Genomic DNA, 24,102 nt, shown 5'->3' with positions numbered 1-24,102 from the left:
ATGATTAATATGAAATGTTTATTATACTGCAGTATTTCATAGTCTAAGGACTAGCATCTGAAGCATAAGACTGGTGACCTTACCTTGTATAACAAAATAACCATGATCAAGATTGGTGCGATCGGTGTACCGATGCTGATCCCTATGAACATTGGAGTTCGAAAAGGGAATGACGGTGAATAGTCACTTGGAATAAAACCGTTTTGTAAATCATTCGTTTTTAAATACACGGTTATTACTTATTCGATTATTTCGTACGAGCATCGCTACAGCTTTGTAATAAAACCTTTTATTCCTTGACCGGTTAACCGGAACATATATCCGTCTAGTAGGAAGTAGGGACGTCTCGTGAAGGCGTCTCGACGTTCATTGTAGTCGACGCTGATTGGAAAATGTAACTTTTGTGGCATGTACTTCCGCCATATCCGGCTAACGGTCTTTTTATCTTCCGTTTCCGGGCAACGGCAACCGATATGACAGAAATGAGAATTGGTATCGAAATAGTTCAAATGTTTTTCTCGAATACAACTGAAGAAAAATAGTCTTTAAATATTTACCTTCGTCGATCGAAGTAAAATATGTTTTGAACGAGTTAAACAAAATTAATGGCTACTATTGCATTTATTAAGCCATTAAATTTATACATATTAAAAAAACAAACAGTTTGAAATGATCGATTTGAATATTTGATTTTATGAATGCAGTAAATATTTAACGGCGGTATTTTGCCTCCAAGCCGTAAAAAATGTGAAGCGGCGGCCAATTTTTTTCCGGTTTTATGTGCATCGATATTAAGTTGGAAAAATAATTTTATGCTCGACCCGCAAAGCAAACATTTAATGTAGTGGAAATGAAACACGAAAGAACAATCCATTATTTTATGACCACTAATCTAACTTCTTGAATAATATTACGACAGTTTCATTATGGGTAAGTTTGAACGTATTTTAAATTAAAAGCAATATAATAAACGTAATCTGATAAAAAATTCTACGTTTTCTTCATTTCGTTTTATTTATTCATCATTATTCATTTATCCCTTTCAAAGTTATCCTCCTCAGATATAATACATTTTTGCCGGCGCTTTTTCTAGTCTTCAAAGCACTCCTGGAGTTCTTTTTTTTGGTATAGCGTTCAGTTCCTTCAGCAATTCATTCTTTATCGTTTCAATATTAGCAAAACGTCTTCCTTTAATGTTTTTTTAGCTTTGAGAGTAAAAAAAAGTCACAAGGGGTCATTTCTGGTAAATACGGTGGCTGAAGCATCATAGTGGAAGAGTTTTTGTCAAAAAATTCAAGAACAAGCAGTAAAGTGTGAGCGCGTGAATTATGGTAGGAATTCAGTTATTTCGGTAAAAAAAGCAGTGACACGTTTCATGTCTAAAGCATCGGAAAAAATACTTGAAAAGGGCCAAATGATATGCCAACATTATCAGCAACTCTCCAATACTGATTCGGCGGTCGTTCATAATGATTTTCTTCACTTGTTTGACGTTATCATCGGTTTATGCTAGGTCGTCCACTGATGTCGTCCTCTTCAACATCCTCATGGTCCTCTTTGACACATTTATGCCACTAATCTTATGTTTTACTTACAGTAAACTAGCACAAAAGCAACAATCACTATTTCAAATACCATGTTACTTTTTATTTTTAAGCTAATTTAATTTGATTTTAAGTACATTGTTGCATTATTTTCTCTCGCAAGTCGCTGAACACGCCAAAACACGTGTAACCTTATTGACAGTCACAGTAAACTAAACATCTAATAATTTAAAACCAGTTTGTAGACCCGTGGCTAGTGCCGCAGACTCAGAGATCAGAGGCCCAAAGTTCGAACCCCTCGATTCCCATTTTCAAATAGTAAATTACTTTCAACTCGTTGAAAATAGCCCTCAAAAATGAAATATTTATGTAAATCATGAGGACGCAAATGAATATTTCATGAACAAAATATATGACTATAGGTACATATCAACATACGTCAGAATCAAGTGCATTAGCACAGCAAAAATAAGATTGTGTCGATAGGATATACAGTTCGCGATATTGAAAAAAAATTGTAACTATTTTATCAAACCTCGTACACATTTAACCGGTAAATTCATTGCGAAAGTTCTATTATGTTCTCGTACATAAAATAACACGGAGAAGAAATATTCTAGGTTAAGAAATCATTGTCAATGTAACATAAACCATTGATGATAAGAAAGGTCTTGCGGTAGTACGAGTAGATATAATGAGATCGGTGGCCTAAACTTGAAATGGAGTTCTTTTACTATGAAAAGAAGCAAAAAACAGATAAGTATACGTACATCTCTAAGGCTTAGGTAATGAAATCTTTAAGTTGAAAATTATATGATAACTTTTTGCCTTTTTTACGCATTCATGAATTCAAAATCAACTTAGAGGCGGTTCCGAAAAACGGTAATGAGTTCCATGATGTTTATTCAAATCTAACGAAAGTCTTGCTTTATTTAGCGATTTCTCGGAATGTCTTGATTAATAAATTACACGGTTTGTTTTGTTTAGCCCCCTCTTTCAAGGCTGTGACGAGTTTCTTAACTAGCGAAAATAAATGTCCTAGTTGTCTGCTAATGAAATTTGCTTTGTCCTCATTCAAATTAGGGAAACAAATTTCATTAGTTGAAAACCATTACATAATGAATGAAATGTGTCTATCTGAAGAGGGATATTTACTTTTATGCGCCTTAGAACATGTTACGTTACATCAAAGTTATGACAATAATTATAAGTAATCCACAATATTTGTACATTAACAATCAACACACGAAAATAAAATTTTAACTAAGCAGTTCTTTGATTGAAAATTGTCGTCGTTTGGCGAGGATCTATTGATACATTATTTTTGTAAGTAAATTTTATTGTTTAAAAATATCAATGTGTTCTTTGCAACCATTTTTTTCATAAGGTACATAAATGACAACAGAGAAACAATAGTTAAGTAGAAGTTACGACAGCTCGCTTTTAGTAAATATTTCGTAGTAAAACGAAACAAAACAGATATACGAGAGCGTTTTATATGTAATTTCGGTCAACTCTCATAGTCAGTATGGAAGCGTGGCGGAATACGCTTTCCCGGGAACAAAGAATTCCATTCTTTGTAAGCGGAAAACGTTTTAGGCGATTTCCTAAAGGGCGAAAATGTTTATAAATCAATGCAGTTGTGACACTTGTGCCCTCTTTTTTAACAATAACCCTAAGTATTCATCATTTACACATTTTCGATAGCGATGGCTCCGGCGGCTCTCCGTAACTAAATATATTGCTTAGAGACTTTTCCATTGAAAAACTACTCTATTTAACCATAACTGTCATAAAATGTTTACCCCCTAGTGCGTGTTTACTATCGAAAAATGAGTAAAAGTGAATAAGAAAAGCTTTGATAAAAGAGCAAAAACTCGACGCCATATTCAGGTTGAGTTTTGTTAACACAGTGTTTATTATCTTATGCAAATAATTAATTTTTGTATGACAAAAAATTACAAAACTCTCATTATATACTACATAAATTATTTACTTTACGCAAGCAAAATAAAGTAAACAGGGAATACATTTTTATGCACATAAATAAATGGATACTTTTAAATCAAACACATACTATTATATTAATGTTTGGCATTTACCCCATTTTTACGAGGGTTGTTTCTTAAGTTTAAGATATGGCAAGACCAGTGTGAATATGTCAAATCTGACAATATCATCGTAAAGTTTGCCATTTTTAATGGTAGACGAACTCAGAACGTTTTGTCATTCAAGTGATATTTGTGTTGTTAACAGATACTTGAAAAATTATTTTTGATAAAAAAATGGAACTAAATCGTGAACATTTTCGTACGATGATTTTCTATGACTTTTGACGTGAATTAAACCAACAACAGTGTGCCGATCAACTCGCTGCGACTTTTGGCGATGAAACACCATCTCAAGTCACCGTGTTTCGCTGGTTTCCTGAATTCAATCGTGGTTGCACTTCGTTACAGAACGAATTTTGTGAAGGTCATACAAAATCGTGCCAATTCACCATTCAAATGACAGGTCATAAGCCCTGTAAATGCCTAGACTTCCATATTCCCTTCTCAAAATGTTTTTCCTCTCTGTTGAAATGAATTTTTGAGCATTCAAAACATCGAATTGATGTGTCATCCGCCGTACATGATTTGGCATCCAATGATATTTTCTTATTCCCGCATATTTAAAATAAATTGCGAGGTCGACGTTTTTCGACGTCTGAAGAAGCGGTTGATACGTTCAAATCACATGTTTTGGAGGTCGGACCTCAATCGGACTGGAAAAAAATGCTTCGAAAATTGTTTCTAACGTATGCAAAAGTGCATTGATCTCCAAAGAGAATATTTTGAAAAACAATAAAGGCATTTTCGATTATAAATATTTGTTTTTTTTGTATATCTCAAAATTAAAGTAGCAACCCTCGTAAAAACGTATATTCAAAGATATTAGTTACTCGCTTCAGATATTTCAAAGCAATTTTCTTGACACGATTTCCATTATAATGATTAATCACAAATCTGAGATACTTATCTTTAGAAATGGAGACATTCGTAACAAATGCGGCAATAATGTAGATAAAATACTTGTCGAATCGATGTAGAAACATTTAAAAGATAATCATATTTCATAAGAATGGTTTTCAGCGGCAAAAGCTCGATGTGCTTTGTACAAAACTCGGCACACTTACTTACCGAATCGGGTTGCGGTCCCGTGGCTAGTGTCATGGACTCACGGATCAAAGATCCGAGGTTCACACCCACGCTCTACCACAACTTGATTCTTAGTTTCTTATAGTGAGGTTTTAATAACTCGTTAAAAATGTTCCTCCAAAATAAGATTTTGGTAAATCATAAGAACGAAAATATTTCTTACTTAAATATTTACGTAACAAAAATACAGTGACGAGATTATATTTCAATTTAATAGGATACCGACTGTTAATAACTCAAGATGTTCTCTGAAAACTGGACAATACTGCTTGTGCATTTTAAAAAATGTTATCACCTGTGATATATATATATATATTTTTTTAATAAATACCTTTATTAGCATAAATAAATAATACATTCAGTAAAAAAATGGAACACTTGAGGTTGAACTTGCCAAAAAAGAGTCTGGCTCTTGTGCTTGGCAAGTTTACATAATAACAAAAAAAAAAACAAAAAATGCAAAACAAAATACTAAAATAAATTAAAAAAAAAAACAATTTTAAAAATTGAGAAAAAATAACACTAATTTTTTAAAAATAAAAACACAAAATTTATAAACACAGGCACATATTAAATATACATCTTTATTTTCAAAATACAGTTAATGTTAATTATGTCAAGAAGCTTTTCTTTAAATTGTCCTTAAATTTTCCGCAATTTATTTCTTGATGTAGATTTTGTGGTAAGTTATTGAAAAGCTTCCGTCCTGTGTAAGTATAATGATACATTTATGTTTCTTATTTGATACGGATGGTAATAAAACTGATGCTCGATTTTACGTTTAATGGTCATACGAGAGTTATAAACGTGAAGCAAAACGTTTGCAGTTTTAGTGCTCGGAGAGAAAAATAGTTTGATAATTGGCAGGACTAGTTATTGCAGTTGCTAAAGTCAATTATTGGGACGTCAGAGTTTGTTGGAAGAGCCAAACCGTCGCATCGTTACGTTACGTTACGTAGCGTTATCGTCCGCCAATCTTCTGAGTTACTAGGTTATGGGAGTTTTAACTTAAACGGGAAATGAATGTGCCAAAGATTATAAAACTTTCCGAAAGGTATTGTCTTTCTCGAATTCATGGGATCGTTTAAGGTGCAAGAGATATGCTTTAAAAATCTACGGTTTTAAAAATGAACGATGGAGATAACGAGCTTGAACTTGTGTATTTTGGCTGTGAAATTTTTATTTAAACAATGATTAATAATTAATATTAAAACTTTTCTTATTTTTATTATCCTTACCGCAGTAATGGTGCAAAACGTAATATTTTTTAGAACCTACACTATACACATATTACGTATAAAGTATTTGGTTCCCAACTTTATTTGACCAGGGACCACTTTGGTTTCTTTGTTGTTATCAGGGACCACGAGGATCAAGAAAAATAATCTGTGTCAATCTAAAAATAATTTTTAATCAAAACTTTAAACATATTCGTTAAGCGGAAAAGTAACATACTTTAACAGAACTAATATAATAGAAAACACAACATTTCTAGTGGAAAATTAAATTCGGTTTGCATCAATGTGATATTTGACCTTATCTCTTGTACAAATTCGGTTATCTTGGGGCTAATAAGCTCAAAGCTTAACGCATATCATCACTTACTTTCTATCGACTCCTCGCCACTACCCACCGGCGCGTGGCACCGCACCGCCCGCGTAGCAAGGATTAATAATTTGAAACTAATAAAAAAAAAAAATCTTTCACGGACCATATTATAACTTCTACGGATCACTAGTTGTGAACCAATGAGTCAAACGAATGCAGGATGGTTTGATATTTATTATCGACATAAATTAATATTTTAGTGATAGAAATAAAGTATCAAACCGTTTTTATTATATAATATTTAAGTGTCCTTGGCAAGGGTAACCCCAGTGGGGACAACATTTTTTCTATTATTTATAATGTGAAAAGAAAAAAAAAATTAACAAGTTGTTATAAAAAGCGATAAATTTAATGTAATCAATTTGAAATATTTTAAACTAACAAGTTGCAAAAATGCAAATAAACTATACGCACAGATTTGTAAACATTTTCATGTAACATATGTAAATTTAGTACACACGAAAGTATTTTCAACAATTAACTACATTTCAAAATGAAAATCTTGAAAAAAAAGAGTACATAACAGTTAAACTATGTTTTGTTGAAAAAACATAAAATATAAAAAAATAAATTATTAAATAAACAATAATATGAAAAGTTAAAACTAATAGTAGGTACCTACACGTAAATTAAGAAAAATACTAAGCATAAATCTCGTTCAATTTGATTAACACATTTATTTTTTTTTTGCATTTAAGTAATATAAATGCTAGGATTAATGAATTATTTTAAGTAAAATATAACATTTATTACGAATTGACGCCAACGAGGATTAATATAAAAGATATATTTTCAGTGAAATTCGAAGATTTTTTAGTGTAGAAATTCTTGATTAAATTTCTAAAAAAATGTTAGTGATTTCCTCGTCTGCCTTTACGAGTTGACGAGAGACAAGTGGGAAAATATAAAACTAAAATGAAAGGTGTCATTAGTCTTCCCCGCCCGTGAGGAGGACATGTTTCTAGGCAGTGTTTTGCAGCAATCACCCTTAGGATTTTTGGTGGAAACCCTAAAGCCTTGTAATCATTTTTGCTGCCGTAAGCTCAAGACTCACCATTGTATCCCTGCCTGAAAGAATTATGAAAACACCTTCCACAGAAATGAAAGAAAGTTTATATATGTATTCAAGTGCAGTTCTTACGCTTTTACATGAATGCCGTAAAATTACATGCAACGTCGCCATTTAGTTTGATTAATAAATACGATATCTTTTCATACATTTGTTTTAAACTTGTATCCATTGTACAATATGCCAAGTGTGTTATCGATGATTTGGCTCGTTCAAAGAGATATCAATGTATAGAGGCTTTATTTTTTTTACTTAGATAAAAAAAAATAAAAAATTTGGTAAATTTTAAAATATGTATATTTTACATTTCAAAAACGTGTTTCACTTTGTGGTATGATATTTTACATTTATTTAATTTATAAGTATTTTCTTCCTTCTCTCTCTCTCTCTCTCTTTTTTTCAATATTCTTTTCTTTCAATATTTTATAGAATAAATAGTGACGTCAGTGATTTTAACCCGTGGTGTAGTGATCAGGGTGTTTGCCTACCATGTAAGAGGTTTTGAGTTTGATTGCCGATGTTTTGTCTCAAAATAACGTTTAATATAATATATAAATATTTATTGTTTTTTTTTTAGAAAAATAAATATTAGCTTTCTCATAATTGACCCAAATATTTCAACAAGTTGTAAATAACTCACTCTCTTTTCCACGTCGACAGCCTCCCGACGAATACGTGACGTTTTAACCCCCCAAAAAAAACAAACACAAATAAACAATTACGCTGTTTCCCCGTACGAGTAGGCAGATTGGATATAACGCCACATCACCCTGTCTTTGCATACATACCTCATTTCCTATATATTTATAAATCTTTTTACGTACGCACGCCGATTATTTCTGCTCTTGAAATGTCCATCTTCAAGTATTTGATGGACTTGATCGTGCCATGTCTTTATCGGTTACCCTCATTTTCTGCATCCATAAACATTCGCATCGTATATCCCTTTAGCCGTTCTTTCGCTATCCGTTCGCTCTACATGTACAAATCAACACAGCACCCCTTTCTTGATTCTGGCGATAATGTTTACATAGTTCATAGTTCACGGATTTCGAAATTTGAGCACCAATCATACATCGTTTTACCACACATTCGCCTGAGAGATTGCATTTCGACAGAATTCAACCTACTTTCATCATTATTTTTCCAAACTTCGCTCCCATACATTAGGATTAGCACTAGAACTTCATTGCTCCCTAAAGCTCTTAGTTTCTTACCATTGTTAACTCGGAGAAAAATAAATCTCATATTAGTAATCTTCGTCGCGTATCATTTAATAATCATGACTTATATAATTTTAAATAAGTGTAAGTGTAAGTGTAATTAAATAATATCTTATCGGAATAATTTTTCAATGGATCTTATCCCAACATCACTAAGAAAATAAAAGCAATTTAAAATTAAATTGAACTAATGTAATTTTGCAATGACAAAACATGGATTATTTAGAAAATATACTTTGCTCTCACAAGCTTCCATAAAACCTATAAAACTAATCTTATTTTCTTCGCCATAAAACTTAAAATACTTTTACCTCAGTTGCGACAAAATAAACTTAGAATTTATTTGTCTGGTTACTGTGTTTTTTTTTTGCAAACGAATTGATTGGTTTTATTTAAAGGTTTATGACGTAAATTTCGAAAACCACATTTTAAATAAAAATAATCAAAAGTTTTTCTTCAAATAAACACGCTGTATTTACCGCTTGTTATTGACTTTTTTGTCTCTAAAATAAAACAGTTAATAATCATCATCATTCCCTTTCCAAACCCAGTGGTGCATAGAGCACTGTATAAGTACACCAATCGCATCGTATCTTGATTTTTAAAAATCATGAAGGTAGGATTCAGGTTACGCTTCAGGTACAAGTCCAGGGATTATGAAATATTCTCGTGCAAAAAACATCTTAAACAAATATTTCATGACAACCATGTTGGGAATCGAACCCGAGACCTCCTGCATGGTAGGAAAATACGCTGATCTCTGCACTACGAGGTCGACAGAACAGTTAATATTAGGCAGTTTATCATTTGCACTTTTATATGAGTAGTGCCATTTTACAGTATTTGTTGATTTAATGTGGTGACAGTTGTATTATTTTTTAAATATATCTGTACGTCAGAGGTTTTGGATACTAAAAGCCATTTTTCACAAAATCGCTTTTTGCTAGATTGATTAGAATTTTATTATCTATTAATGGTATAACGCAAGAAGTGCTACGTATTATAAACTGTAAAAATCATTTTAGATTTAAGTCCAATCTACCATCTTGATTAGAGCCTTACAATCCTATATGCACACGGTACTCTATACTTCTAAATTGTCAAATATTTTTTTGGTCCTTTCTTGTCTCCTTGGAATTTTCCCATTTAATGTTTATCTATGGAAACAGTAACACAACTTTTCACTCATCATTATTTACTTTTGACTCGTCAGGTGCTGATGACAAACAGAATGATAAATATTTTTTCCATTTTAAATAAACACCGAATCAAATGATTCATATTGTGACACATTATTTACCCATAGAAACATTTTGCCAGTTGTTGTGATACCAGAATATATTTAACTAACAAATTAGAAAATGTCTATAAAAACCTAGAAATTCAATATGGGATTGCCTTGAACTGTTGTCTCTCATCAACTTCAGGGTGCCTGGAAGAATGACTAGACAGGTGCCACCGTTTTGTAGCAACAATTCACGGACAGTGTATACTTGTAATGCAGTATTAAATAGACTTCATGAACTCGGTAATAGTTATTCCCACGCATCTGATATATTTAGTGTAGGGTATTGTTTCCATAGAACAAACCTTTTGAACTTTTTCAAAGATAGTGAATGGTAATTATATTTATTTATTCATGCATTTCATATACAATTTTTTGATCACTTTGCCTAGCTGTGTGAAACAGTACTTATGATTTTCTTGTTGTTTTACTGTAGAATGTTTTATTATTTAAACTTTCTACTGAATATGCTGTATAATTTTTAGGTTATTCTTTTAAATATAAATCTTGTATAATTTTTGGTGTGATTTTAAAAAAAAAAAATTATAAATTTTGTTTTTAATATTCATGTTTTGGAAAAAAAAATATTAAGCCAAATATGTTAATATTATAAATATTTGTAAAAGGCAGATTTGCCGTTTATGTTAATAAAATAAAGGTAGAACGTGAATAAGACAAAAAAGCAATAAATGTTTTTTTTAAACCTGCGGCAGGGGTCCACATCAGTAAAAATAGTCAAGTAGTTGCTCCCAAAGTAATTGGTGCACCATGCCATTGTCGGTTATAATGTTATCATAAAATGTTAAAAAAAATACGGATTGAAATGTTGGAGCATTGACATGATTTGCGTCTCACACGTGGAAGCAACGCCAATCAAACAAGAGTACAGCATCTGACAGATAGGCCAATATACATACTGTAATATTTAACTGAACTGTTACTGAAGATATATAACAATGGTCAATCTGCCCTGCTCTGGTCAAAATCAAAAAAGGATTATTGTTATGATTATTGAAATGAATCATTTCAATAATATTATTTGCTGACAAAACTCACCCACATGACGAGGACACGATACATTAGACGATTAAAAGATCTACGAAAAAAAAAAACAAATAACTCTCTATTGGGACTAAATATTCAAACTATCTTTTATTCAACCCCCTGGGATTAGCAATGTGTGATTAGGAATTGCTGCGAAAAAAATATAGTTGTTAATATGGAATTAGGAAATTTTAAGTGTTCCACTATACTTTATAAATCACCTTCTGTTAATTGGCAACAATGTCTAAATGGGAATGCCGTTTTAATCTAAAAAATGGTTTGAATGCAAGTGCATAAAGATAAATATGGCACACCACCATACAAAACGTCCTTTGACGAAGAACTTGTTTAAGAAATAGGCATCCATAAAAATTTACTCCTCAATTTAATTCCAATTCCTGATCAACTCGATAATTTAAATGGCCGTTTAATTTTTATGATTTCGCAAAATAAAGGTTTATTTTAGTCTTGTCGTTTTTATATTTGCCATTCTTTTTATGTAAAATTAATTGACTGAAATATAAAATCTATTTGACTTTTATGCTCCACATTATAAACACATTGCTTTCTTCAGAATTAATTACAAACAATATAATATGTAAAACATTGTACTTACTTTTCACATTTTACACATATTGTTTTAGTTTCTGATTAACCCTGAAATAGACAATGTTAAAATTGGTTAAAATTTAAAAAAATAAAGTAGAACATAAAAGACAAAGTGATTTTCATATTAAGATATTAATGCTACATAAAATAAATGACAAATAAAAGACACAAACTACAAAAGACTTTGATTAATAATTAATAAATTATCCACAAAGTTAGTCCTTTAAACATTAAACATATTATAGAAATGGAGTCTCACAATATCTTTACCATAATGAGTAATATCGTTTCTTTACGGTTTTAATAATTACAGGTTAGCATTAAAACAAATAAAACCATCTTCACTATTGAACATTTTTTTCTAAAATTTTGTTGCGTTTTATTGAATAATAATAAACCTAATTTTTATAATTAAAGTAATCGGAAGCACACATGTCCTAACAAAATGTTTATGGTTCACTTCTTCGGAGGCAAACAGTCGTATTCTTCTAAGTATTTAAATTGCAAATTAAGCTAATTGTTAGTCACAGTAATTCAAACATATTATTTAAGGGGTTTACAAATAAGTTAAAAAAATATTTTAAACCATAAACGAAAGAAATTAATAATTAAATTCAGTCTTGGGGATCGTTTTTTGCTTCTCATCCAAAACAGCAAATGGCGCATAGGATTATATACCTCTGAAAAAAAGATATGTATTTTACATCGTGTCTGGGCAAATGAAGAATACAATTTGTATTTGAAAAAGAACCAGAACCCTGGACAAGTGTTTTCGACTCGATGGCTATTCTAAGATAAAAATACTGAAAAAAAAAATCAAATGTAGATACTTCACTACGAAGCGGACTTGGTAAAGTATTAATAGTTACTTATAACAGTGACAATTATTTTGTATGTAGAAAAAAACTAAATAAATATCGTATTCAAATGCGGTTTACAAGTTGCGAGTACAAACAAATGCACCTACTCACCCGATACCCCTAAGACGGCCGCTATCCAAGAAGCTAACATAAATCTGAAATATAATTTATTTTCAATGTTCCCTTTCTTATTTGATAACGTCTATACATTTATATAAAAAATAGGCGAATTACAAATTAATTCTAGCGTTTTATACGAAATTGATTGAGTGTTATTACTCACCCGTGATACACAAGAAGTGATATGAGAAAAAATATGCATGCGAGAACGTCCGCTCTTCCTACGATTCCTGTCACCTGAAAAAGAAGAAAGAAAAAATTAATATACTATCGGGTGTTTTTCAAAGCGTGATATAATTTAAAAATAAAATAAAAGTATTAAATACTAATTTAAATCAAATTGTTTTAATTGATTCCGAAAGAATGAAAATACACATTAAAAAAAAAATATTCGACAAATCTCCTCCGCGACTCAGTCAGTCAGTCGAATTTTTGGTCACTTAAAAAATCTGTCAATATTTCTAAAATGGTGTGTGTTATATTGGTTTCAAATGCTTCAGGAGTTGTCGGTATGTCTTCATAGGCCATGAACTTAACGTAGTCTTGTAGGAAATAATTTAATGGCGTCAAATTACAAAACCATTGAGTCCAATTGACAGGGTGATTTCTGGAAATAATCCTGTCGCCAAACTTGTAACGCAGTAAATTCATGGCTTGAATTATTGAGCACCGATTTTTAAAGTAAGATTCCACAATGTTCAACGATTGTTCGAGTATAAGGCGTTTCATTATTAATATAAATATTGTTACAGAGCTCAAACGTAAAAAAAAAAAACTGGCGAATCGTAAGTTCCATCACGACAAAAAAACATTCGTTATAAAATTTTAAGCGTCATTATTATTTGATAAAGAAATAATATTTCGCATTGCTTTAAATATATTCTTTATCAAATCTGTATTGTGCCCACAATTTCGTTTTGTATATAAAACACGGTCTCCCCAAATAATATTTTCATATTAAACATAGGTAATTTATTTTTTTGATAATTCTTATATAATCTTATGTTCTATGTTACACTAGCTTCTTGATCTAACAAAGAGCACGCAGATTGTTACAAAATGTTTGGTATTCAATGGGGAAATATGAACAGAGCGCTCGTTAATATGACCCAAAAGCTGCTAGTTATTTTGTATAAACTAATTACACAAAAAACTTCTTTACTAAAAAGTTTATTAAACCAATACATAGTAAATCCAAAAGTAATCGTGATATTGTATAAACAATAAATTTGAAATGTTTTTGTAAAGTCGAACAAAAAGATCGACCAAGGTTATTCAATTTGAAAAAAGTTTATTCATTTGAGTAAATTATTATTGAATACGCTCTAAATTCTAAGTGAAATGTTACTTTTCTATTCACAAAAATTCAAGTATTTTCAATATCGAAATAAGGGGTTTCCAATCAAAGTCACATAGAAACAAATTTATGGCGACACAAAAGGAGCAACCTTCTCGCATAAAGTGAACTCATAACTTATTCTCTCTAATAAAAACAAACTATCACGAATGAAGTCTTTAAATTGAATTACTACTTATCCTGCCTAAAGTACCCAATGTCGTGCCTTTATTCCTTATGAGAGTCCTTATTGAATTTCTGGAATAAAACATACGAAATGCTGGAAGGGTTGCCCAAACTCAGACGGTCCGAAATTTCCCTACATTATTGCCGAAACGTCTGGCTTCTACTTTGAAGGTGACAGGGGTTTTATTCGGGTTTGTCTGAGGTTCAAAGAATATAACAAAAGGTAAAAAACCAATTTCTCGTACCAATTGATAAATTGACTCACGACTGCGAAAATGATAACGTCTCCCGTTTTTTATACCGAATCTCTAAATGGACATTTATCTTTGGAAATCTGCTATAAAAAGGTTTCGGTAAGACTTCAACATGAAGAGCAGTGACGGAAGTGAAAACAGATCACCTGACCGTAATATTTCATTTGTTCGCGTGAGAGCCTTTGATAAAATCGTACTGTAGTTATTCGTTTTCTTCCCGTCTAGCGTCTGTGAAATGTGTGTTCCTTAATATAATTATCTTTCAGAGAGTTTCTAGTTGCGGGAGGGGAAGTTGTAACTGTAAGATTGAAACTTGGACAAGGTAAAAAATGTACAACAAAGCGAGTATCATCTGGGAGGCCCCCACGAACGTGAGTTTAACAGAGTACTAGGGAAAGTAAACACTCGGGCGAAATCGACAGCTTGATTGGGTTTTAGGAATTCTCATCCGATCACGTAGTTTAGCTTTAAACTGTCTGCGTCGCTGTCTGCTACACATCTATAAAGTTACTTCCTCCATTTTTAGGGGGAATAGCTCAATCGTTATTTTTTGCGAGCTAATTAAATTAATTTGAAATATTTGTGATTGGTTTTAAATCAAGGGGTCATTTTACGTCATTGAAATTGATTCAAATACAGTATTTTGATAAAAGGCACGTTTTAATTATTCGAGTAATTTTATTCATATTTAAATTTAATTAGCACGATTTCGTGCTCTGTAATTTAAAGCGTCGGACTGTAAGTTATGTAGTCAAATTATTTAAATAATATGAAAGTATTTAGTATTTTCCATAGTGGGGGGGATTTGAGTGGGAAACTCCTCGATGAGTTTCCGAACATATGACCACCTTGTTTTTTCTCTCTTATTTTATTAAATGTAAACTATATGTTTGAGTTTGCTGTTTACCATATTGATGTGCTATATATTAATTCAAAAAAAAATATTGTGTTTCTCCTTCTATTTAATATCAGTGGTGATATACTTGTATGTCTGTATTGATTAATTATTCGTCCCAACTCAACACAGGACTTTTGGTCCGATGGAGTTAGATTTATGTCTCAAAAAATATGTAATAAACTGTTTATAAGAAGGTTAATAAAAAAAAATTATTGCTTTTACAATATTTGAGTTTGTCCAAATGTTTGTAGACAAAATACTGGATTTCACCCCCCCGGGAGTCTTTAAGGTATTCTCCATTCCTGTTGTAATTTGTTAATATTATTACGATATTGCTAGCATTTTAAATACGGATTTATTTCCCACTTAAATCATTTATACAATTCTTTGACAATCTTGAACCAATAGTCTATACATATTTTACATTAATTAATGTTTTTTTAAAATTAAGAATAATGTTTCCTCTACTAGGATACCCTTGTAAAGGGAAACATTTCACCCTTTTTACACATCTGCCATATAATTGTAATCTCTATGTTCCTACATAGGTACGATTAAAATGTCGTTAACTGAATATTTGAGTTTTTTTTTTATTTATTTTTTTTATTTGGGAAAAAAACAACAGTTTTTACATATATTGTATTAAAAAAAATACATATGAACGAAAATTGTGAAAACAGTCAATAAATTGTTTCCACAGCGGTGTAAGATATCGATTAAGTACATTATCGGTATCAAAATAAAATCAATAACAATTGTTGGGCACAAACTAAATTTTCCTTTCTCCTCCTTCTTTCCTTCCCATATTTACTCTCATCATATTGTATTTTTTATATCTAATTATGGTGCAGCTTTTTAGTTAACTTCTGTTTCTAAAAACATATTAATACATGTTTTATTTTAAAACTATTGTATTATGACAAAAATATTATAATATCAATAATGTTTTAACTATGTTCAAATGTTTGTAGACAGGCTTGATCTCCTCCCTAGGGAATTTTTTAGATCTAAATTCGGGATATGATAATTTGGGTATAAAAATTGGAAAACCTAGTAGGTGGATTGGTTCAGCCAGATGAATCTCACCCACGTAATAAAAGTTTTAGCTTTTTACTTCATAAAAGTCAACAGATGGAAGAGTTGAGGAAATAAGGATGTTTAAACATAGGCAGAATGGTGAATGTTACACAATTTGTAAAGTGACCAATTGAACCAGCCAATGACAGGTCATTAGCCAGGTACATGCCTAGACTTCCATATTCCCTTCTCAAAAATGTTTTCCCTCTCGGTTGCAGCATTTTTAGATATTTTAATACACCAACAATATGATCATATACCACTGATTTCCTTAAATTTAACATTTTGGGTAGTCAAGAAAAAATTACTTAAGGGCAATATGCCAACTCTTACGCATATGTTTATAAAGAGTTTAAATGAACAAATAAATACATGGAAAGGCTTTCACAACATGCTTACGTTTAAACAATTAATGCACGGTATTACATCCATTTAAATTACGTATGGCGACGTGTGCAAACGATTTAAAATTCTGATTGAAAACTCCAATCGAATTTGATAAATATTTTACTGGTCATGTAGCTTTTGAAATTCAAATTTGGTGAGCAATTCATTATTTGCGCCTTCAAAAGCTTTTGAGGACAATAATTACCGAACCTACAAATACTTTTGTGATAAGCCTCTTTACGTTCACTAGCACAAATGCGACCATTATTAAATTCATTTATCAATGTCCTCTGCCAATTCCGGCATTCGGAAATGTGTCGGTTTTTGTGTTTTGTTTCGAACGACCGCCGCGAGAGGGTACTAGTGTACCACTGATCGTGGCGTATTTCCCGCGCAACCGGCTGTCAAACCTTTAATCCTGTAATCATTTCAGATTGACACCTACCGGCTACCGCCAGCCGCCAAGTCGAGGATTTTAATTATCGGGTACCCAAATAATTTATTTATTGGATCATACGGGGCTACGAACGAATAATAGCATAAAAATAATATTCAAGCTGTGCATATTTGGTATTTTTTTTCTATTTTGAATCACTCCTTTTTGTCAGGCACGTCTATTAGGTGCATTGGCGAAGAAAGTTCTTGATACAAAATTTCAGTTTGTTCAGACCATTATTTATTATATTATTATTATTCTATGTCCGCTCCCTAGTTGGAGCATATGGTGTCCACAAAGATCCTCTAGCATCTCTGTCAGCTGCCAGCTCCTGTGCATCCTCCCAAGTCAGGTTCACGTCCCGTAGTTTTGACACGAACTGCCGACGAACAGTCAGCAGTAGAGGGACAAAACGTTGAGAACCTGATACCTTGTAAATTAGGCCAGCGTGGTTAAGGCTCTCAGGAGGCATCCACAGCACATAGCCAAGCCAGCCGTATCGCCTTCGCTTGATAATAGTTGTCTCCGGAGTTTGCTGCGTCCGTTCTCTTATTACTTCATAACTTACAAAGTCAAACCACCGCACACCCAAGATTCTTCGGAGACACCTATTCTAAAAACTCTGAATTATGCTGTTTTGGGGCCTAGTGAGGTGCTACGATTCGCATCCGTAGAGGAGAATAGGTGTTATTCAGGCGTTATAAAGGCGGCACTTAGTTTTCGATGAGTTCATATCTGATCTCCAGACAGCCTTCATACTGTTGAGTGTTAAGCCTGCTATTCCTAGCCGCATTCACAGTTCTTTTTGAAAGCTGCCATTTCCGTAACATATACTTCCAGGTATTTGAAACTCTCAATTCTTTCGATGACTTGGTTTGACAGGGCCAGGGAATTTTGGGCATCAAGACATGAAATGTTAAACAGTAAATGAGTTTTTGCAGGTTGATTTTTAAATCCATGCATGCGGAGTACCTATTTAGGCTATCTACAGTGGCCTGAAGACCCCTGACCGAATCGTCAATTACAACCACATCATCGACATACTCTAAGTCGTAAGGTTTTCGGGAGGAGGGGATGGATATTCCTCATCTAGTGGAATTGACTTCCTTAAGATGAAATCCACGATGATTATAAAAAGGAACGGTGCAAGGACGCAACCTTGACGAACTCCGGTGGTACGAATATCGTGGATTCTTCAGACTAAGATTATTATATTAGTATTAGTTATTGCTAGACTAACGCTATGAGATGTTTACTCCGGGAGAGACTAATGTAGAATATACCATGCCAGTCATGCGGGTATGCAGACAATGGTAGGTATTGTATTGTCACAAACACAATACTACCTCTCATACATAATATATTAATGTTAAAGCCACAAAAAAAACTAAAAAAGTAGCATTTTGGATGCTTTTTGTCAGTTATACCTATTTAACATTATTTTACACGCATGCGCCTCTGTTTAAAAAAAAAAGTTTCCAAACAAAAGTCTCAAAAGAAAACTTGAGGTAGTAACATTTCACTAGTAAATTTTTATTTTTTTGAAAAATTTTGTTAACAAATTGAATAAGGATAATAAAATTAAAAATCAGAAAAACTGTTTACGACTTAAATTAATTTCCTCCGAGAGAATCCAATATCAAAGCGAAATATTCGTAAAACCTTGTCCTAGCAAGCCTAACACGTTTGCTTTTACAAGTTTACTAAGAAATGAATGAGAATCGACAAAAACAGTAATTTCTCATCCTTACACGTGTTTCGAATCCGCTGATTCGAGATTAAGTTACAAAAGATAACATATACAAGCTAACAAGGAAAATTTGATGAAAATATTGAGGCAATTTTTTACGATATAACTTTTCATCTTGATTATTAGAGTATTTCTCATGTGTTGTCAAGAGGTAACATATTGATGATCTCTAAATACCATGACATGTATGATAAATAATATCAGTATATAAAATAACATATTTCTTACGTTTGCATAAATTATATATAAATGCTGAAAACTTCTCAGTAAAAAAGGGATCAGATTCCATGTAAGTATATTTAAATGATTTATCGATTAGCTGACCCTTAAAAAACAAAGGTATTTGATTCCGGCCGAATATTTCGGGCAGTTGTCATTCGACGTGAGACAGGTTCAATATTTACATATTCATTATATACGGACTCTTCTGTTCATTTTTAATACATTTTTAATGATGGGCAGCTTATTTGAAAATCATTCATAATTGATTGTAGCACCGGCGTATATGTCGTATTGAAAAATTGACAACAATTGAATATTATTTTGACGTAATTTTCCAACAAGTTAATCCGGAAATAAAACCAGTGGATTTGTTCTTTCTAACTTTTTTATAATGTATAAACGCCTAGAAAACCATATCCTTCCTCTTGCTTAATCTATCCTCTTTTTCTCTATTCCTCTTTTCTTCTTTCCTCTTTCCTCTTTCCTCTTTCCTCTTTCCTCTTTCCTCTTTCCTCTTTCCTCTTTCCTCTTTCCTCTTTCCTCTTTCCTCTTTCCTCTTTCCTCTTTCCTCTTTCCTCTTTCCTCTTTCCTCTTTCCTCTTTCCTCTTTCCTCTTTCCTCTTTCCTCTTTCCTCTTTTTCTTATTGAGTAATAGTATTGATATTTCAATTTTTCTATATCTTTAGCTTATTATTTTATTTTCTATTGAATATGTTTCGCAACTTGAATTATATAAATAAAACTTTTATTTGATTGGTTCATCGTCATTCCTTTTCCGCTCCTAATGGTGCAAATGGCACTGTATTGGTACATCAATCGCAGCGTATATTGATATTTTTTGTTAACTGAAGGTAAGATGATCAGTATAACGCTTCAGGTACCAGTCCAGCGACTATGAAATATTCTAGTGTAAAACCACCCTTTTAAATAAATATTTTATATCAACCATGTCGGGAATCGAATCCGAGGCCTCTTGCATGGTAGGCATGGTTACCGATAATGTACAATTTACCTGTACAAAAAGACAAAAAAATAAAAATGGGTTAATATGTAGTATTAATTCGTTTTTCTTGGATAATGCGCTTATTAAATTTGCACATTTACAAAAACTAATACAGGTTGGAGTGTCACGATATTTTTATTTTGGTTTGTTGGTTATAAAAAGCCCCTTTTTGTGCGTAATCGCCCCCCAACTCAGTAAAAAAACCTTTTTCTGAATCATTATTTCTCTACTAAGCATAAAAAAAATCCATATTGTCTGTAGTTTTCAAGATTTCACTTAAGGTTTCTTAAACATAACTGTTTTCGGGGAAACCGGCTCACATTTTCTTATAATACTCGTACCTCATTGTGTTTTTACTTTTTTAATGTTATTTGTTAAAATATTTAGCATCAGAAACATTTTACTACGATCATAATGTATGAAATTGGAATTAATACGAGTTTTCGAATTTGTTGTATAAAATGTAAAGATATACTAATACATTATTTTGAGTTTGTCCAAATCTTTGTCCAAAACAATGAAAAAATAATACATAATACTCATAAATATTGAAACAATAAAAAAAATAAACACTATTAATTTTTCTTAAATTACATGTAAACACTAATTAAATACATTTTTATATAAAATGAGCAGAATAAATTATTAAATTGAATTCAAATTCTTGTAAAAATTGAAATAAAGTTGCAAAAATTGTACGAATTAATAATAAAATAAACATTAATAAAATACGTATTTAAATAAAATTAAAAATAAAAATTATCAAAACAAAACTATTTAAAATAAAACATTCATTAATATAAAACTAATAAAAACAATTCATAAAATACTAATACAAATAATAAACAAAATATGCATCGAAACAAAACCAGCAATCCATCAAAATTAAATGTACAAAACTAATATATCAATATAAAATATGAGCAATATGGGGAATGTTACATAGTGTGTTAAGTGGCCACTTAAACTAGCCAATGACAGATTATAAGCCCTGTAAATGCCTAGACTTCCATATTCCATTCTCTAAAATGTTCTCCATCTCTGTTGTAATTTATTGACTTTGTACTACGAGTATGTTGTATTATGGGTATGTATTTCTTGTCAAACACAAAAGCCTGACTCTTTATTTACAAGATTAACCTTTCGTTGCATTTTTTTAATGTAGAAAGGAATATGTGAAAAATAAAAAAATATATTTGTTTTATAAATTAAACAATGTTTTTGATCGACTTTTAATTTAATGGCTGATTGAATATGAAAAGGAAATAATGCTTCTAAATTTACCCCCAAGTTATGACAGCGTTGCTTTAAAGCCCTTTAATTTATTCGAATACACGAACTACTAGATTTTCGACAAAAGTTGTTTATTTTAAATACATTTTTTATTTAAACATTCACCATATGGTTATTCACTATAGTAAAATATATATATAAAACTACTTTGTTTTTAACCGCATTTTTTATTTTATACTGACTGGTTTTAAAGCTACACATGCTTCTTTATCAAATTTTAATTGACTTATAAATATTATCCTACTTTATTTTAACAGTGATTACTCAAAACATTACATTGAAACACTTGGAGATAATGAGTCAAGTCGTTTTATCATGTTCTTGAAAATATGGGAAGTGTGAAGTGAGATGGATACGATCTTCAAAACTAGACAGGAGTAAACAACAGGATATATTTTTTAATGGGTAATTTATTATTTTCCTCTAATAATGAATTGTTTTTTTAATTTATAAGAATTCCAGGGTGTCTAATTTTAATATTTTATTTTCAACATGAATAACTTTTATTCCAGTGTCTTTTTCAAAACCATGGTTATTATTGTGTTGTATTCCAACTTAACACAGGGCCCTTGGCCTCATAGAGTTTGGAATACGATATTATTGTATTTTTAAAAAATATTTATGTATTAGCAAAAAAAAATAAATATACATTATCAGATGTTATAGAAATAAAAGACGAGTGGTACTTAAGTCCACAAATTTGGAATATCCAGTGACCGGTTTCATCGCTTTCGCGATATCTTCGAGACTGGTATCTTTATTAAGGAGTTCAGTGTATTTATACAGGACAAAGTTAAGGATATAAAATTCAAAATTGTATGAAAGTAAATTAAATAAAATTATTTTTATCTTAGTGATTAACAACAATTTTTTTGGGTTAACTAATGAGTTAATTTAATGCTTTTATAATGAGTTTAAGTATTGTTTATATTTTTTATTTTTATATTTAGTATCCCGTCCTTTGTCAGTGTGATTTTTGTCAATTATGATTTTTGTCAATTATAATTTCTGATCAAATCAGATCTCTTATTAAATTCATTAAAATAGCAATATATCAACTCATTAGTAAACCCAAAAAAAAATTTTTAAGATAAAAATGATTTAATTTAATTTACATTGATACAATTTTAAATTTTCTATCCTCACCTCTGTCTTGTATAAATACACTGAACTCCTTAATAAAGATACCAGCCTCAAAGATGGCGCGAAAGCGATGAAACCGGTAACTGGATATTCCAAATTTGTGGATTAAAGTATCACGGTTCTTTTATTTCTATAATAAATTACAATGAACTTCCATCAAGAATTTTTACTTAAAAACTTACATTATCAGATGGATTGCGAATTTCGAAAAATTATTATTGTTTAGGCACGTAAATGTGTTCTTTTACTCCAATATTAAAGTTGATTTTAGTTTTTCAAATGTACTCGTAGATTGAATCGCAAATAGCAATCATTACAATTTTATTGGTATATGATAGATTTATTATATTCAATGATTTTATTTTTATGGTTTTTTAACTAAGTATGTTCCTTTATTATTAGTTGTGTCGAATACAGCTTGTGTAGCTTCGAAATCGATCGGTAGAAAAAAAAGAAGTGGTTATAAACAAAGTTATTTTGCATTTACTTTTCATTTTTAATTTATTAAATTATTGCGAGCGTTCTAACTACGATTCTCTACGGAATATACTGCAATCAGTACTTATTTTTGTAGAATTGATAAATGGCGTTTCTCTCAGTTGACAGTGAGTATTAAAAAGGCGGAATGCCAAAGTTTTATACTTTTTTCGGAGAGTTCTAAGCCTTTTTAGGCAAACAAACTTTTGATTACATTTGATAAACAGAATGAGCGGAGTTTTCTCTTTCCACCGATAATGTTTTGCAATAACAGTAAATGTTCCGATGCCGGCCAGTTTACAAATGCCGATGTTTGGGACAGCCAGGGAGTGTGGGTGGGGGGGGGGGGAGTGTGCGTCGTGGGAGAGGGGAGGACATAAGAGGGGGTGGGGATGAAAAATGGACCGGTGGACGGATCTGCGGAAACGTCACGAGCACAAAACACCCCCAGATGGATGTAAATACGCTTATATTTGTACTATCAAGGCGTTTGCTAGAGGGGCATTGAAATTTTAGAATAAAAATATTTCCTTTCCACCTTTACACTCTTTGAGCTTTAGCTTTTTTTTGTACAAACCATTTGAAGCAAAAAGTTCTGAGTTTGAGGGGCGTAAAACCTAGTCTTAGATTGAAAAAGCTAATTTTAATATAGTTAATTATTATAATTGTAAGTCTTATGTAAGGTTGCTTAAGAAGTACAGCAAAAACTTCAAATCGCCTACGCATTTGTGAAAACTTTCACAAAAAAACAAATGAAAATATCACACCTAGCGTTAAGAGTGCCAAAAGTCTAATTCTGTCAAACGGAGAAAATGATTACATTCGCGATTTTGTGATAAGAGAAATAGAACCAGAACACGGGACGAGAGTTTTCGACCCAAAGACTACTTTTAGGAAAAAAAAAAAAAAAAAGAAACAAAGCCTCGTAGTGCAGTGTTCGGCGCATTCGCCAGCCAAAAATCAATGATCGGGTTGTGGTCCTGTGGCTAGTGTCTCGGACTCACGGACCAAAGGTCTATGGTTCGAATCCCACTCTAGTCCAACTTGATTCCATTTTCTAATAGTGAGTTATTTACAACTCG

The 24,102-nt window shown here is 31.6% G+C and overlaps 1 protein-coding gene across 1 annotated transcript in view; it reads right to left on the bottom strand.

The window, feature by feature from the left end:
* The window catches only part of LOC148271680 (protein O-mannosyl-transferase TMTC1-like), an 82,319-nt gene that overhangs the window by 39,678 nt on the left and 18,539 nt on the right, over positions 1 to 24,102 (bottom strand). Inside the window, exon 2 of the mRNA XM_088241057.1 lies at positions 12,723 to 12,796. Within this exon, the coding sequence (XP_088097183.1) occupies positions 12,723 to 12,796 (74 nt within the window). The remainder of the gene's footprint in view (positions 1 to 12,722; positions 12,797 to 24,102) is intronic.

The sequence above is a fragment of the Micrasema longulum genome, unplaced genomic scaffold, assembly GCF_059751315.1.
Source record: "Micrasema longulum isolate JH-2025_06_02 unplaced genomic scaffold, ASM5975131v1 h1tg002732l, whole genome shotgun sequence".
NCBI classification, from domain to species: domain Eukaryota; kingdom Metazoa; phylum Arthropoda; class Insecta; order Trichoptera; family Brachycentridae; genus Micrasema; species Micrasema longulum.
This window is presented reverse-complemented; position numbering and strand designations above follow the sequence as displayed.